Genomic DNA, 15446 nt, shown 5'->3' with positions numbered 1-15446 from the left:
CAGCCTCCAGGTTTTGAAGATCCTGTTCATCCCGATCGGGTTTGGTTGCTCAACAAAGCTCTCTATGGTCTTCATCAAGCGCCACGAGCTTGGTATGCAACCTTATCTACATATCTGCTGGAGAACGGTTTTCGAAGAGGTCTTATCGATTGTACTCTCTTCATCAAAGAACAAGATGGAGATCTTCTTCTGGTTCAGGTATATGTTGATGATATTATTTTTGGTTCTACTAATGATGTTTTGTGTAGGAATTTCGAGCGCATCATGCAGGATAAGTTCGAGATGAGTGCTATGGGGGAAATGAATTTCTTTTTGGGCCTACAAGTGCAACAAACGGAGTCTGGGATATTCATCCATCAGACTAAATATGTTGGAGACATCTTGAGCCGGTTCCAGATGTCCGATGCAACGCCCATTGGTACCCCACTGCCAACTGATCACGGAATTACTCCTGACTTGAAGGGTGAACCAGTTAGCCTTTCATACTATCGCGCGATGATCGGATCCCTTATGTACCTTACAGCATCAAGGCCAGATATAATGTACCCAACGTGCCTGCTTGCCAGATATCAAGTCAACCCGAAGGCCTCACATCTTGCAGCTGTCAAAAGGATTTTTCGTTATTTGAAGGCTTACCCCGACACCGGTCTGTGGTATCCTAGGGATAATAACTTTGACTTGGTCGCATTCAGTGATTCTGATTTTGGCGGATGCAAAATCGACGGCAAATCCACAACGGCTGGATGTCAGTTTTTAGGAAATCGCCTAGTCACATGGCAGTGCAAGAAGCAGACGTGTGTCGCTACGTCAACATGCGAAGCTGAATACATTGCTGCCTCAAGTTGTTGCTCACAAGTTCTTTGGATCCAACAACAATTGCGGGACTACGGTTTTGAATTCCTAACTACTCCTATATACGTTGATAATTCTGCTGCTTTAGATATCACTAGAAATCCTGTGCAGCATTCAAAGACCAAACACATCGAAATCAAATATCACTTCATACGTGATTGCTTTGAGAAAAGACTAATCGATGTTGTTAAGGTCCACATCGATGACCAACGTGCCGACTTATTTACCAAAGCTTTTGACAAATCTAGATTTGACTTCTTATTATTGGTAAATGGCATTAAGGTCAAGCAAGAGTAAACCAACATCGGAAAATCATTTTTGTAAATATCTTTGTGGTTTTAAAATTTATCTTAGTTTGTTGATTTTAGGGGGAGTAAATCCAAAAATCGGAAAATACAAAAACATCGAAAAATTTCAAAAACACAAAAACAATAGAAAAACAAAAATGAGTTTCCTGGCGAGTAAAAGAGAAAATGATAGTACATCAGTGGTCTATTCTAACCTCTTTAAACCTTAAATGCAAAACGATAAGCAGCTCTATATAAGATGTATCGGTAGGCTCACAATCATTTTAAAGTGTGCAGGGTGATATAAATCTTAATCGACTGAAGATCAGGTGGGAACCATTCATTGGCATATGGTCTTAGTACCGAAATTTCGTTTGATAGATTGCCGAGGTTCTGAGATATTCGGTCTTTATGCTGCTTATCATCTGGGTATCATGGTTGTATCTTTTACCGAAAAATAACGGGGACGCAAGTCTAGATCTTCCATGATACTATACATACGTGTACATATTGCATACTGCATTCGACCTCAATAAGTGATAAACAATCACATGTCCAAATCAAATAAGTGATAAAATATCACATTTATCCGGGTGTCAAGTTCGTCTCTCTGCTGTACGGAAGTACTGACCTGTTCACGGACTTGCACCTGTGCCCTCATGCATACGAAAATCAAGTTCCTCATCAATAAGTGATTATATCACAAAGGACTTGTTTTCAAATCAAAATAAGTGAGTATCTCACATTTTATACGGTCAAACAGATGATAATCGGTATACTCACCGGTAAGATGAACTCTCGTGCATACCTTGATACGGGAATGTGTCGTGATGTGGATGAACACCGGTTGGTAAGTATAAATCATACCTTAACGTATCCCCTCGCCATGATTACATCTGATAAGTTTGAGCTTAAGTGGATAACAATACCGATAATTGTTATAGGATGCTTATCTTAATGTTAACTAACTGAACAACAAGAGTGTTTTGGCATGACCGTACACTGATATGATTCTCTTACCCTCGAAACTCACAAAAAGAATGTTTGTATATATTTATTTACTGCTTAACCCTTATTGTTCTTCTTTTAAACAGTTTCGTCGTTTGGTGCATATCAGCACGACATTAGCGGTGATGTCGTTTGATAACACTCAAAGGATTTTAAATTGTTGTCTTTTAATTTCAAAAAAATTCAAAAAGATTTTAGGCTTGTTTTAATATAAACTTTATAAAAGCCAAAAAGATTTTACTTCTACTTTATTTTCGATCGCACGATGTTGGAGCTCGAGTCTTCGTTACCTGAAACCTGACTGAAAACCGAATTGACTAAATCTTCATAAACGGTCGAAATTTGCAAGTTTTGAAAGTTAAAGACTAAAATTAACAAATTTATTAAACTTTCAAACTGTCGGACGGTGTTTGATTGTGACATGGTCATTCGTGTGTCATTTGCTTATACTATGTTCCAAGCAGTTGTTCTCATTACGCGTTTAGATTTCTTGCATGTGCAGATTCTAAAGGCTAGGAGAACATGGTCGATGACAAGCTTTGGAATGAAGACACGACGAGAAGGCGCTCAACTGATGAAGATGATCGAGTAGCCGCTGACCATCCTCAACACCACAAGGATCTCACTTCATAAAGATAAAGTCCATTCACGAGCATAACTCAAGGGGGAGCTTATGTTAAGGGGGAGTTTGTCAACACACTTCCTACATGATACGGGTAGTTTGTTGATACACTCTCTGCTTTCAAGACGTGAAGACTTTGAAGATCCTCCGACATTGAAGACTTGAAAGGACATCAGAGTTTTGGTAACTCGAAGACCAAAGACCGTCGAAGTTCAAGACGAGTCTGCAACTATAGAAGATAAAGACAAAGCTACAGCCAAGGGGGAGTTTGTTGGTGCACTTGTGTCTGTACTTTGTCTGTATTCGGTCTGTATGTAAACGATGTCCAAAGTTAGTCTGTAAGTTGACCAAGTCAACTATCCTCCTAGTTTGACTTGGCCAACAGTTAACATATGTTTGATATGTGTGTCGATGTCGAAGGATAGACTCGAAGGATTCTGTTGATCCTTCGAGGTGATCGAAAGATAGGCTTCGAACAATAGACCTCGAAAGGTGATCTTTCGAGGTCCTTGCTAATCCTTCGAAAGCTTTCTATCCGAAAGATGATCCTTCGGACCATCTATCGGATCCTTCGACCAGGCATCATGAGCCGGGTATATATATACCCATGCAGTGTAGTGTGAAAGGTAGATGCACACAGACAAGAGATAGAGAGCTTGAGAGCATTCTGCTGGAAACACACACACACACTTGAGAGTTTACATCCTTGGTTTTGTAAACATTGTGCTTGTAACCGTAAACCTTCATACGTATTAATACAGTGGTGTTAATCGGTGAAATCTCGTGTGCTTGTTTCTCTACTTGCTTCATCCCGGTTTGCCTACTAGCTTGGATTCCGCACTTGCTAGTGGGTTAGTATAACAAGGTTTAGGTTGTTCTCGATCCTCCGAGAAAAGGGACCTACAATCCTAAAGGGTTACTTTACTCCTATGTTATACGTAACATATTTATTAAGTAATCAAATATTTCTTTTTTTTTTTTTTGGGAAAATAACCGACTATTACTAAAAAAATATTTATACTTTAAAGTATACAAACGAAATTCTTTATTTTAGATTTATACAACGTTTTAATTTATTTACCAACTAAAAGTTAATCTCCTTCGTTGATAAAAGTTTCAGGGCTGATTTGGCATATCGGTTAAGTAAATTATGAAATATTTTCTTTTTTCTTTAAAGTATGGGCCTGGAACCCTAAACTTCCAACTGAAATGGGTGGTCACGAATCATGTATGTTAGTGTTAAAACTCCTCCATAGAAAAAAAAGTTAAAACCACCTGGCAAGACAAGTTAAAACCTTATTAACAGTGAGGTCTTGCATGATGCATATATAGATCGGCGTTCGTAAAGGCAGTCTGATCCAGATTTGAAATCTTTTTCTTTTCTAGGGATGTCGGAAAAGGCTATGCTGACGGAGGAGGAACCACTTAATAAGGTTTTTGATTGTTTTTTTCTTTCTTTTTTGTATTTATCATGTTTAACTGGAATTAGATCTTAAAACAATATTTGGAAGTTGTTAATCAATCCCTCCCTCCCTTCCCTTCCCTTCCCTTGGAGGAGTTATTATCAACTAAAGGGTAGGGTTTATTTGTGAGACTTGTTCGTTTAATAATCGAGAGAGATATATTGTATACTAGGTTTTGTTTAAATAAGACAGCCAGCCAGCCAGCCAGCTTGTTGTTGATTTATGGTTCAATTCCTCCTGATATCTTCCTTCCTTCCGTTTTCAGAATGGTGCAGACAACAACAAGGGTGGAAAGCTTCGTTTTATTACTTCCTCTGGAGCTGTAATTGTTCCTGATGCAAACCCCTTCATAAGTAAAGTACCTACTCTACTCACTCTTTTTGTGTTTTGTTTTAAAGGAACGAATTTAAACCTAATTTATTATCCAATATCTCTTTTTGGCTGGTAGGCGACAAGTCTCGTCGCGCACTTGCATCACTCCAGGCTTATCTAGACGCCGCCGGGGGGTAAGCCTAATTGTTGTTGTTGTATAGGTGGACATTATTATCATTGTCTGTGTCCCAACCGTCTAACTTTGATCTTGCTTTTCAAGTCACCACGCTCCTCCGGTGCTTCCTGCAGCAGCTGATGTCGCTAGCCCACATCTACATATTGTGAGTTGATAACAATTTTTTTGTTTTCTTTAAGTTTGAAGACAACGTGACAATGCTTATACATCATTATTTCTTATATTTATCTTCAACTGCCGAAAATTTTTAAAAGTGATTTTTTGCCTTTCAAACAACTTCGCTGATATGGCCTCGCATGTTAATCAACTGTTGGTTTTTTTTGCCTTTAACCGCCATGAAAGGTGAGTTTTACCTAAAAAACATATAAAAACGAAGATTCTGGAGGTGGTTTTGTATGATACCTATACCAAACGCTAACATTATTCATGTACTTTTGAATTCAGTATTTTGAACCATCACAGTTTATTCACTTTATCCGGTGCCTTTATTTCGGAAACTTATGTATCCCACTTATTTTCTAACTTACACACTTCATTTTGAGAATATGTCATCATCACATTTGATCATATTGTAGATTTTTTTGAATCAAATTTGAATATTTGATAACATATATATCAGGGTAAAAAGGAACATCTGAGGAATCACCGTACCAAAAATACTGGTTAGTAGTTCCGTCCCACAATCCAAATGACTTTGGTTCATTTTATTCGTTCATTAGAAAAAAAATTAAGCAGAGTTTCTTTTTTTATTATGCATCTCAGGAGTACATTTACAGAGGCGTTGCTTACAAAAATTACACCACTGAAGGAGCTTCTTGATATAGTTCCAGACGTGGGATCAATGCCATGGATGAATAAGTCTGTCATATGTTTTTTTTTTTTTTAGGTTTAAACGATGTTCAAACATGCGACTCTAAATCCAGTTATTTATTTGTTATCAACTTATGCTAAGATTGTTCGATTAGCAGAATTTGAAATTGCTCTTAGGATGACGATGTCTCTTGATCAAGTAACCAACCGGCCAAACTGGGTAGTTATACAATACAAGTCCAAGAATGACTAACCTAGTTGGGTCTGGGACAGCAATTTGTTTGTCCACTTTTTCAAATTTGAAAATATAAGATGGTAAAAACTAAAAACTATACAGTCACTAAAACAACATAATGAATATTTCTGAATAAGTATTTGGTGGCAAAAATGTAGACGCTTGAGCAAAAGAAATCAAGAATGAAAAGCTATATATACTAGAATTATAAAGTTGACATGGAATTGGAACATTCAAGCTAATCAAAGTTTTTACTTAACCCAAAACAAACCATAGTCTAAATTTAAAAGTTCATATAAGCCATAATCTAATCCTTGGAAGCATTCAAAAGAATGGTGGACGCTTCAAAAACATACAGGGAAGGACGCGGCCAAGATGTCACATTCATCTTTGGGTTTTCTAGGATGTGCATTGCACATGACCGAACAATGAAGAGAAAGGAAGCCCCGTCCCTAACCAAAACAACCACTGGTTGATCCGCCCATTAAATCTCTTTTAATTGGGTTGTCTATAAGTTGTTTCAAGTCAAATGTCTCTTTTGGTTAAAAAAGTTTACAAGCAAACAAATGTAACTAGTCAATCTATATGAACTTTCTCCAATGAGTGTTAAGTTGTTTTGCAATGTTGTGGTTTGAACAATAAAACGTTTATAACACATATAATATAAACTTGTCAACCAGAATTGAAATTTACATGGATTAAAACAATTGAAATAAATTCAAATTGAGAGAAGTCCAATCTTAGACATAAGTGTATGATAACGATGTTTAAGTAGGGCTTGGTGAGAGCATCGACTTGAACCTTTTCACATACAAAGTTAAAGTCTAATGCCAGATGTTCCATCCTTGAGTGAAAAACTGGGTTTGCCGAGTAGTGTATGGCACTTAAATTGTCACAATAAATAGCCGGAGTGACAATGGATTTGTAACCAAGTTCAGAAAATAAGTAAGGACATTAATTATTGTACTTGAGTAGTTGTGGAGGCAACTGAACAGAGTTTTACCTCTGTTGATGAACAGGCTGAAGTCAAGTGTGTTATCATTTTAACTCCAAGATATCGGGTTTGATCCGAGGTAAACAATATAACATGTTGTGCTTTCTGTAATGTTGATGAACGGGCTGAAGTGGGTTATCATTTTGAACTCCAAGATATCGGGTTTGATCTGAGGTAAACAATATAACACGTTGTGCGTCTTTAAGAGAGTTTATCACATCTATGAAGGCAGAAATATGCATTTGAGAATTTCTTTTATAAAGGAGACCATGATTCATCGTGCCATGCAAGTAACATTGTAAGCGTTTTAGGGAAACCTAATGTATATTTGTTGGCTTGTGCATAAACTGAGATAGTTTATTGACTGCAAAGGCAATATCTGGATGTGTGAGGGAGAGATATTGTTAAGCACCAACAAACATACGAAACTCTCGGTTGGTGAAAAGAGGGTGTGCCATCGGTTTGTGTAGGTATTCCAAACTAGACATTGGGGTGGTCATTGGTAGTTAATATTTGATGAGCTTGGCCGGTGATGATTATATCATCAACATAGACCAAAATGAATATAGGGGATGGACTTGTTTTAAAAGGATCTGAAATGGTTGGTTTGAAGTGGATCGAAAGAAGGTATGTTTGGAGTTCATCATACCAAACCCTTGAAGCTTGACGAAGGCCAAGCTTGCACACATGATTGGGGAGAGAAGCGTCCACGAATTCGAGTGATTGTGCCTTAATTATACTCCTTCATTAGTGTGTGTTTATAGAGAAATGATAACTTGAAAACCCACTTAGTGGAGAAAACTCCTGAAAACCCTAACAAACAATCAAAATTTAGTTTATTTATAATATATATTATTATATTTTATTCAAAAAAACAATAAAAACGTTTTTTGTACATAATTGCTACAGATTGTGTAAAAAACGTTGTTGTGTAAAAGGTTACACAATTTTATTAACAATTTTTTTTTCTCAAGTATAAATAACATATTGTACGTTATACTTCAAATACATAATGATAGTGCCACTCGCGTTCAAACCCACAAGACAATATGAAATATTATATGTAAGAGTAAACTTGTGTTTTGCTTCATGTGGTTTGATCGTTTTAACAGTTTTGTTCCAATCCTTTTAAAAGAGCCATTTTACTCCCCGATGTTTCGATTTTGTCGCTAGTTTGCTCCATGGCCTTAACTCCATCCATATTGTATGTTAACTGGAAAAGTATTTTCGTAATTTCAAATATAAATAAGGGTTTTTTGGTAAATTAAAATAAGCGTATTTAAATGAGGCCTACCACTCTATTATTTAAATATATACAAGTGGAACCCCCCTAACCTGCAACAATACACACCTCCACCATAACCACCACCTGCAACCATCTTCACTAAATTCCTCCATCAAAACTCTAATCGCATTAATCTTCATCCGGTAATTCAGTAACTAACAATCCCAAAACAAAATATACAAACAAAAAAAAGCAATAACCATATGTGGCTTAACATATTCCCATTTATACAACCTGTAAGAATAAGTGCTTGGAAGCACAAAATCGTGAACTCAATTGAATTGGAAGAAATTTAGGTCAACCATATGAGCACTTCATCTAGATCCATAAAAACCCAATCATCACACAGAGCATATGAGTTGCCGATTGAACACGGCTAGTTGTCGTCGCCGGAGAATTCCAACATTATCATAATCATCATCTCCAACCGCCATGAACGACCCCCCCACATAAAACCAAACTGTTATCACCGGAGAATCGTCGCCGTCACCAGAGTGACCACTGTTATCACCGGATAATCGTTGGTGGAGACCAGTGCTTGTGGCTCCGTCGTGCCTCTGTCGTCGACCGGCAAGCCACCTTCCCCTTGTTTTTTTGCGCTTGAGATTTTGAGGTGGCGATTCGGGGACGACTTCTTCATCATCGTCAAGTGGAACCGGGGGTTGCGATTGGGATGTTGGCGGTTGCGATTGGAATTGCGCTAGAGATTCAAACGAGCTACGTTGCATCATTTGTTGGTTGGTAGTGTTGCATTTGTTGAACTTGAGACATTTGTTTGAAGGCGTTGGGTGATTGTTGGAAACCTGAAAACGTAAATTGCGGAGACACCCATGAAGGATCGATAGTCGGAGTGTAAGCGGGAGTCGAAAAAAAGTTAGCTTGGTTTGGGTTGGGATTGTTCGGGTTGGGGTTGTTCGGGTTGGGGTTGTTTGGGTTGAACAGATTCATGATTTTATAAAAAAGATGGAGTTTTTTTATAAAATTTGATGAGAGAATGGAGAAGTATTGAGAATTTGGATATAAAAATGGATGAGAGAAGGGGTATTTATTTAAAGTGAAAAAGCTTTTTTTTTTTAATTAATATAGTCGTTAAAAACGGCTAATTTTTTGAATGTTGGACCGTCGAGCACGTCGTGTGGGAGGCAGAGAGGACGACCCTAGCCTATGGGGGGCGGAGTGGGGGTGCGGCGCCGGGCCTAAGCCGGCCCCCATACCTTCCAGTCTAAGGATGAATTTAGGTGCTTAGCCTTCAAAACCGCTAAGAACTACCAACATAGCATGATTTGGGAGAACATGGACAGGGAAATGTGGAGGCCCAGGAAACTTCTTTGAGCTGCCATTACAGATGTTATTTTTATGAGTTTAAGTGACTGAGATTTAATCTTAGCCAAATTCAATGATGGATATTGACTTGAATAATGGTTAGACTTAATGGGTTCCATAAATATGTATAATTTTTGGGCCGGAATATCATAAAGAGGGGTTAGTTATGTTTTGACCGGTTTAAATTACAGGTTAATTTTGATGGCCCAGGCCCAATTTAATAAACAATCTAGTAATTCAAATCAAAGCCAAGAAGAAGAGGAACCGAGCGGCAAAAAAGAAACAGAATCGAAGTGACGAACGCACAAGGGTTTTGATCATCGACGCTTCTTTGCTTCTTGTGGTCGAACATCAGCGACGCACGCAGGGGTTTTGAGTCCGTTAATCGAATTGGGGCATATTCACCTAGGTATGGATTGGAATCTTATAATTCTTGTCTTACTTTAGTCTTAACTGTTATATTGTGATTTCATATGTTTATTTAACATGTTTAGGCCTTAGGGTTTGATTTTTTGAAATTTTAATTGTATGTTTAGACTTGGTTTGATGCTTATTCTACTTTTAGACTTTGTTTAACATGTTTGATGCTTATTCTACGTTTAGACTTTGTTTTAGGTTTGATTGGTTGAATGTTTATCCAACATGTTTAGGCCTTATGGTTTGATATCTATTGTAAGCACAAGTTAATGTACATATATAAGCTATGGCATTTAGTTCATTATTTTTGCGTACCAGGTGTTGTTTGCGTCCGTATTCGTGTATGCATATTGGTTATCTTAGACGCGGATAGCGGGCTGGTTTGTGTACATATAAAAGTACGTGTACGTGTTGATATTAGTTCAATCTAAAACCATCATCCCGCCGCCTCGTCCGGGTGCAATTAGAAGTTACAACATTAACTATGGTTTACAAAGTTGCAAGGATCAAGTAGTCTACAACTACCAAGTTTTGTTATTTGTTATTTGCTTGCTGTATTTAGCTTTATACGGCCAGTTCAAGTTTTGCCTCATTATTTGTATTCTTTTTTGTTTAGAACTTCTTCTTTGCTGGAATTCAAAAGTTGGCTGCAGCGCAAGAACAAATGACCGATTTAGGGAAGAGTGGAGGGGTATACATTCCACCATTCAGGTTGGCTCGTATGATGGACGGAGTTGAGGATAAAAGCAGCTTGCAATATCAAAAGATGACATGGGTTGCATTAAAGAAGAGCATAAACGGGTTGGTCAACAAGGTCAATGCAGCAAATATCAAGAATATCATTCCGGAGTTGTTTTCTGAAAATTTGGTCAGGTGAAGAGGATTGTTTTGTCAAGCATGTATAAAGTCCCAGATGGCCTCTCCTGCTTTCACACAAGTCTACGCAGCTCTGGTTGCTGTTGTAAACACCAAATTCCCTCAAGTGGGTGAGCTTTTGTTGAGAATGATAACTTTGCGGCTTCGAAGAGCGTATAAGAGAAACGACAAGGTGCAAACCTACTTCTCCTTCTTCTTCTTGTTTAAATCGTCTTATGGTTTCTTATATTAGTTTCTGATTACAACGATACTGTTTGCGTATTTACAGCATCAATTGGTTGCTGCCGCCAAGTTTATAGCTCATTTGGTTAACCAGCAGGTTGCTCATGAGCTTATTGCTCTCGAGCTTCTCACACTTCTCTTAGAAAATCCAACTGAAGACGGAGTTGAGGTTGCTGTTGCTTTTGTTGCTGAATGCGGTTCGGTACTCCAGGATCTATCTCCTAAAGGCTTGCATGGTGAGTTGTTGTTTTTTTTACCCCTACCTGCTAACTACTACTACTTGTGGTTGTATATCAACTAAAACCTTGCTTTTGTGTTATGCTATGTAGGTATTTTTGAGCGCTTCCGTGGAATTCTTCACGAGGGAGCGATTGATAAAAGGGTACAGTTCTTGATTGAAGGCCTCTTTGCCTTAAGGAAGGCCAAGTTCCAGGTGAATTTCGTATACCTTTGTTGTATTTTCTTATCCTTTTTGCTTACTGACCTGACCATACCATGTTCACTACTTGTACAGGGCCATCCCGCTGTCCGTCCAGAGTTGGACCTTGTTGAGTTGGAAGATCAAATCACACACCAAGCATCTCTTCTTGATGAGATGAATGCAGAGGATGAGTTAGGTATCTAAGAATATCTTATCTGTTCACATATTTTAAATACATATTTCATATGTGCGTGTATAACATGTGGTGGTGTGCATTTCAGTTGTTTTCAAGTTGGATCCTGATTTTCTGGAGAACGAGAAGCGGTATGAAGATTTGAAAAAAACCATTCTTGGCGATGAAGCAGATGGCGGTGATGACGACGAATCTTCACAGAAAGAGGAGGAGGAGGATGGGGAACAGATGAGGATAGCAGATGAAACCGAAACAGATCTGGTTAACCTTCGAAGAAGTATCTACCTTACCATTATGTCGAGTGTTGATTTTGAGGAAGCTGGTCATAAGCTCCTCCAAATCAAACTCGGGCCTGGACAAGAGGTATGGTAAAACAAGTTTCATTTCTATATCAGATTTAAGCATTTTCAGTTGTTTAGATAACTTACTTACATAGCCGTTTGGCGTATATTATGCAGATGGAGCTGTGCACAATGTTGTTGGAGTGTGCTAGTCAGGAGAAAACGTACCGGCGTTACTATGGGCTTTTGGGCCAGAAGCTTTGCATGATCAACAGAGTCTACCAAGACAAGTTTGAGGAATGTTTTGTTCAGCAGTACTCCATGGTCCATAGGCTTGAGACAAACAAGCTGCATAACGTGGCCATGTTTTTTGCGCATCTGCTTGGGACCGATGCTCTGCCGTGGCATGTTTTGGCATATATCTGGTTGGGTTGCCGTGTAAACACGTTTTTTTATCTATGATCACAAAAACAGTATTATAACCATAACAACGTTATGTTATATGCTGCAGGAGCTGTCGGAACATCTTGGAGTTCAGCGGTTGAAGGAGCGTGTTAGCGACCCTAGCTTGCATGCTGATTTTGAATCGATTTTTCCAAGGGACAGCCCGAAAAACACACGCTTTTCAATTAATTTCTTCACGTCGATTGGGCTCGGCGGGATCACCGAAGAACTCAGAGGCTATTTGAAAAGCATGCACATGCAACAATCGGAGGAGGATCCGTCTGATGAAACTCATCGCAAGCGCCAAAGAAAATGCTGTTAGTTTACGTGGAGTTAAATGTGTTTAGATAAATGGAGACTAATCTGTTTGATTTTAGGTTTCGTGATATTACATTACACATACATACAAATATACAATTAGCAACTTAAGTTGGCTTTAACCGAACCGTCGCATCTCTTCACCAGAGGCACCGTTTCATTCACGTTTATTCTATATACATACTTATTATATTAGTTTTTCTGTATTCGTTACAGAGTTTCAATCTAACTATCATAAATACTGTTTGTAAGTTTAAATGTTGTTTTGTGTGTGTGTGTTGTGTTTCTATATGAATTGTTTCATATTTTAAAACTGGAAGTATGGACTGGCCTTAAGTAAAAATAATATCCAATGGAAAAAAGCATTCATTATATTTACAAATTTAACAAATCAGTTAAAATAATGTTCCTTAAAAAAATAATAGGTAATACTGAAATCTTGGTACACAAGTAACTGACTATTTATTGATTATAAATAATAATAATAATAATGCCAAAGACATAAAATGATACATGTATTATGTTATCATATAAACCATGATTTGACCGTTGGAAGTGCTGCTCAAACATACGGGGAGTGGTAAACTCTTTACCTAGTCAATTAACACCATGTCATGTCAACTTCTTTCTCTACTCTCCATTTTGCACTCAAACAGTAGGGGTACTCCCTATGTGGCTAACGGCTATTTTTTGAACATTCCCACTTGATTCCCACTCGGTGACTACTCACCGTTAAAACACTTACCAAATTCTCATTGGGTGCCAGCGGCAGAATGCCCGCGCGGCAAACCCAACTCCCTGATCACTTTGCCGAAGCTCCCCTACCACCCTAAGTCATAAGTTAAATCTCAAGATGACTTTATAGTGGCTTGCATTGAGACTCGTAATTCATACAATTAATGTCACATCGAAACAAGACCATGCACAATTTGCCGTCGTGAAGGTCCCACGATGGTAGCCTGACGTGCACTGATTGACTGCAGGCTCTACCATTTGTATTGTGTGTACTATTCTTTGCTAGCATAGTCGCGCTTGCGCCTGTAAGGCTTGCGCGAAGTTTATGAGAATGGCCAAGTGTTTGTCTTGATTTGTTTTGGATATGGTCTTCTGCGCGCACGATCTGCTAGTGGTTGCGCATAGTAGGCCCAGGGTTTAGGATCATACCCCTTCAATATCGGGCACATGAAAAACAATACTCGTATGACAAGACGAGGTACTAGTTTAACTAGGTTGAGCAATTAGTTTTGTTTCTACAAAACTTTTTACTTACGTTTTTATCAATTTAAGTTGAATCGCAACACTTATCTTTTAACTTTATAAATAATTAATATGTTATACATAATGGAAAAGTAATATAATAACTATGATATGATCTAGATGAATAAAATGATTTGGTAAACTAGATGCATTGGATATATTTTGGATAACTTCCCATTCATCCATATGATTTGTTTACATTTATTCAAGTTCTAAACCTATATTATCCGGGTTGTGTAATACTCTACCCCAACCATAAAATCGGCAAAGTGAACTTAAATCTGACTAGACCAAATCATGTATGGTGCGGTTCTTGTTCCACAGTATAAAATCTCTTTATTATGGCCTCATTCTGTTTTAGTGGAATGACGTATAATCTAGTTGTCCCCGGATTACCATATAGTCTGTTCGATTCGATTTACAATTGGGACATTGGATTTAAATAATCTCAACTTTCATCAATTGGCCGGTAGTACTCCCAACTTTCGATTTGTACCACACTACTCACAACTTTCAACTTATTGGCTGATAACACCCCAAACTACCTGAAGCCTAACCCATGTAGTTTTTTTTTGCTGGTGTGGCACTTGTGTGGTGACGTGACATCCGACGTGGAATTTTTTAATGATGTGGCAACTGACGTGCCGTCTTACTTGGCTGTTTTGATGATGTGGCATCTGACTTTGCCTTTTTTTATGTTGTGACAGCTGATCTCAACAAACTAGGTTTGTGTTGGGTTAGTTTGAGAGTACTATCAGTCAATGAGTTGAAAGTTGTGAGTGGTGTGATACAAATCAAAAGTTGAGAGTGATATTGACCAATTTGTGAAAATTGAGGTTATTTGAATCGTACGATATGTTCCTACTTTGTGATTATCATATAGTAATATTTTTCAAACGAGTAAATTACAAGTTTTGTCCTATATGTGAGTACTCTTTTTCAAACGTTGTCTTTTAACGCTAAAGCAGAAAAGTTTTATACTTAATGTTTCAAAATCCCGTACGTTATGTCCTTTATTTAATATTATTTATAAATTAAAACGAAACATTTTAAAATTTATTATTATTATATATCTATATCTCGACCACTAACACCTCCCACCACCACTACCATCATCATCTCTCTCTCTCCTTCACCCACCACCTCCATCAGCACACTACCACCTCCGACCATCACCACCACCCGCTATCAACCCACCACCAGAACCACCCTTCACTCAACACCACCACCACCACAAGAAAATACTTCTAAATCGATGATTAAAAGGCACAAATAAATAAGATAATGATGTGTAGTTTGAAATAAAAAAAATCATCAAACAAAAGTAAAACTAACAGATTTTTTTTTTTTTTTTTTTTTTGTGTTTTACATTGTTACCTTATAGACATAAAATGTATAACATTTATTGTTTTATTATTCGTATAAGTATTTTTTTTCCATCGTCTTCAATAACTATATTTTTTTTATAGTGATTGTCAAATCTTTTATTTCAATTTTGCTTTTCGCTTTTTTTTTTTTCTTCTTATTTTTGGTTTTTTTATCTTTTCTGTATCTCCTCAACCCTCCAATTTCTAGAATTGTTACTTACACATTCTAACCTATCTAAAAACTATATAAAATGTTATTTTGA

The 15446-nt window shown here is 37.6% G+C and overlaps 2 protein-coding genes across 3 annotated transcripts; both read left to right on the top strand.

Moving 5' to 3' along the window:
- Positions 1 to 4023: 4023 nt before the first annotated feature.
- LOC110872499 lies at positions 4024 to 5710 on the top strand. 2 transcript variants are annotated; one of them, XM_022121301.2, is made up of 6 exons: positions 4024 to 4202; positions 4498 to 4585; positions 4681 to 4738; positions 4825 to 4885; positions 5360 to 5402; positions 5503 to 5710. In XM_022121301.2, exons 1-6 carry the CDS (start codon positions 4158 to 4160, stop codon positions 5544 to 5546), a joined length of 339 nt encoding a protein of 112 aa, XP_021976993.1. In that variant the 5' UTR covers positions 4024 to 4157; the 3' UTR covers positions 5547 to 5710. The 2 variants fall into 2 exon arrangements, with proteins under 2 accessions (XP_021976993.1, XP_021976994.1); XM_022121302.2 differs by having other exon boundaries at positions 4027 to 4202; positions 4681 to 4735.
- Positions 5711 to 9634: 3924 nt separating this feature from the next.
- Positions 9635 to 12772, top strand: LOC110869794 (pre-mRNA-splicing factor CWC22 homolog). Its single transcript, XM_035976559.1, has 8 exons — positions 9635 to 9796; positions 10421 to 10852; positions 10949 to 11138; positions 11232 to 11335; positions 11417 to 11519; positions 11605 to 11879; positions 11975 to 12222; positions 12309 to 12772. The coding sequence occupies exons 2-8, from the start codon at positions 10718 to 10720 to the stop codon at positions 12340 to 12342; spliced, it is 1089 nt and encodes a 362-aa protein (XP_035832452.1). The 5' UTR covers positions 9635 to 9796; positions 10421 to 10717; the 3' UTR covers positions 12343 to 12772.
- Positions 12773 to 15446: the final 2674 nt, after the last annotated feature.

This window comes from Helianthus annuus, chromosome 8 (assembly GCF_002127325.2).
Source record: "Helianthus annuus cultivar XRQ/B chromosome 8, HanXRQr2.0-SUNRISE, whole genome shotgun sequence".
Lineage (NCBI taxonomy): Eukaryota > Viridiplantae > Streptophyta > Magnoliopsida > Asterales > Asteraceae > Helianthus > Helianthus annuus.
Note: the sequence above shows the minus strand (reverse complement) of the source record. Positions and strands in the feature narration are given on the sequence as shown.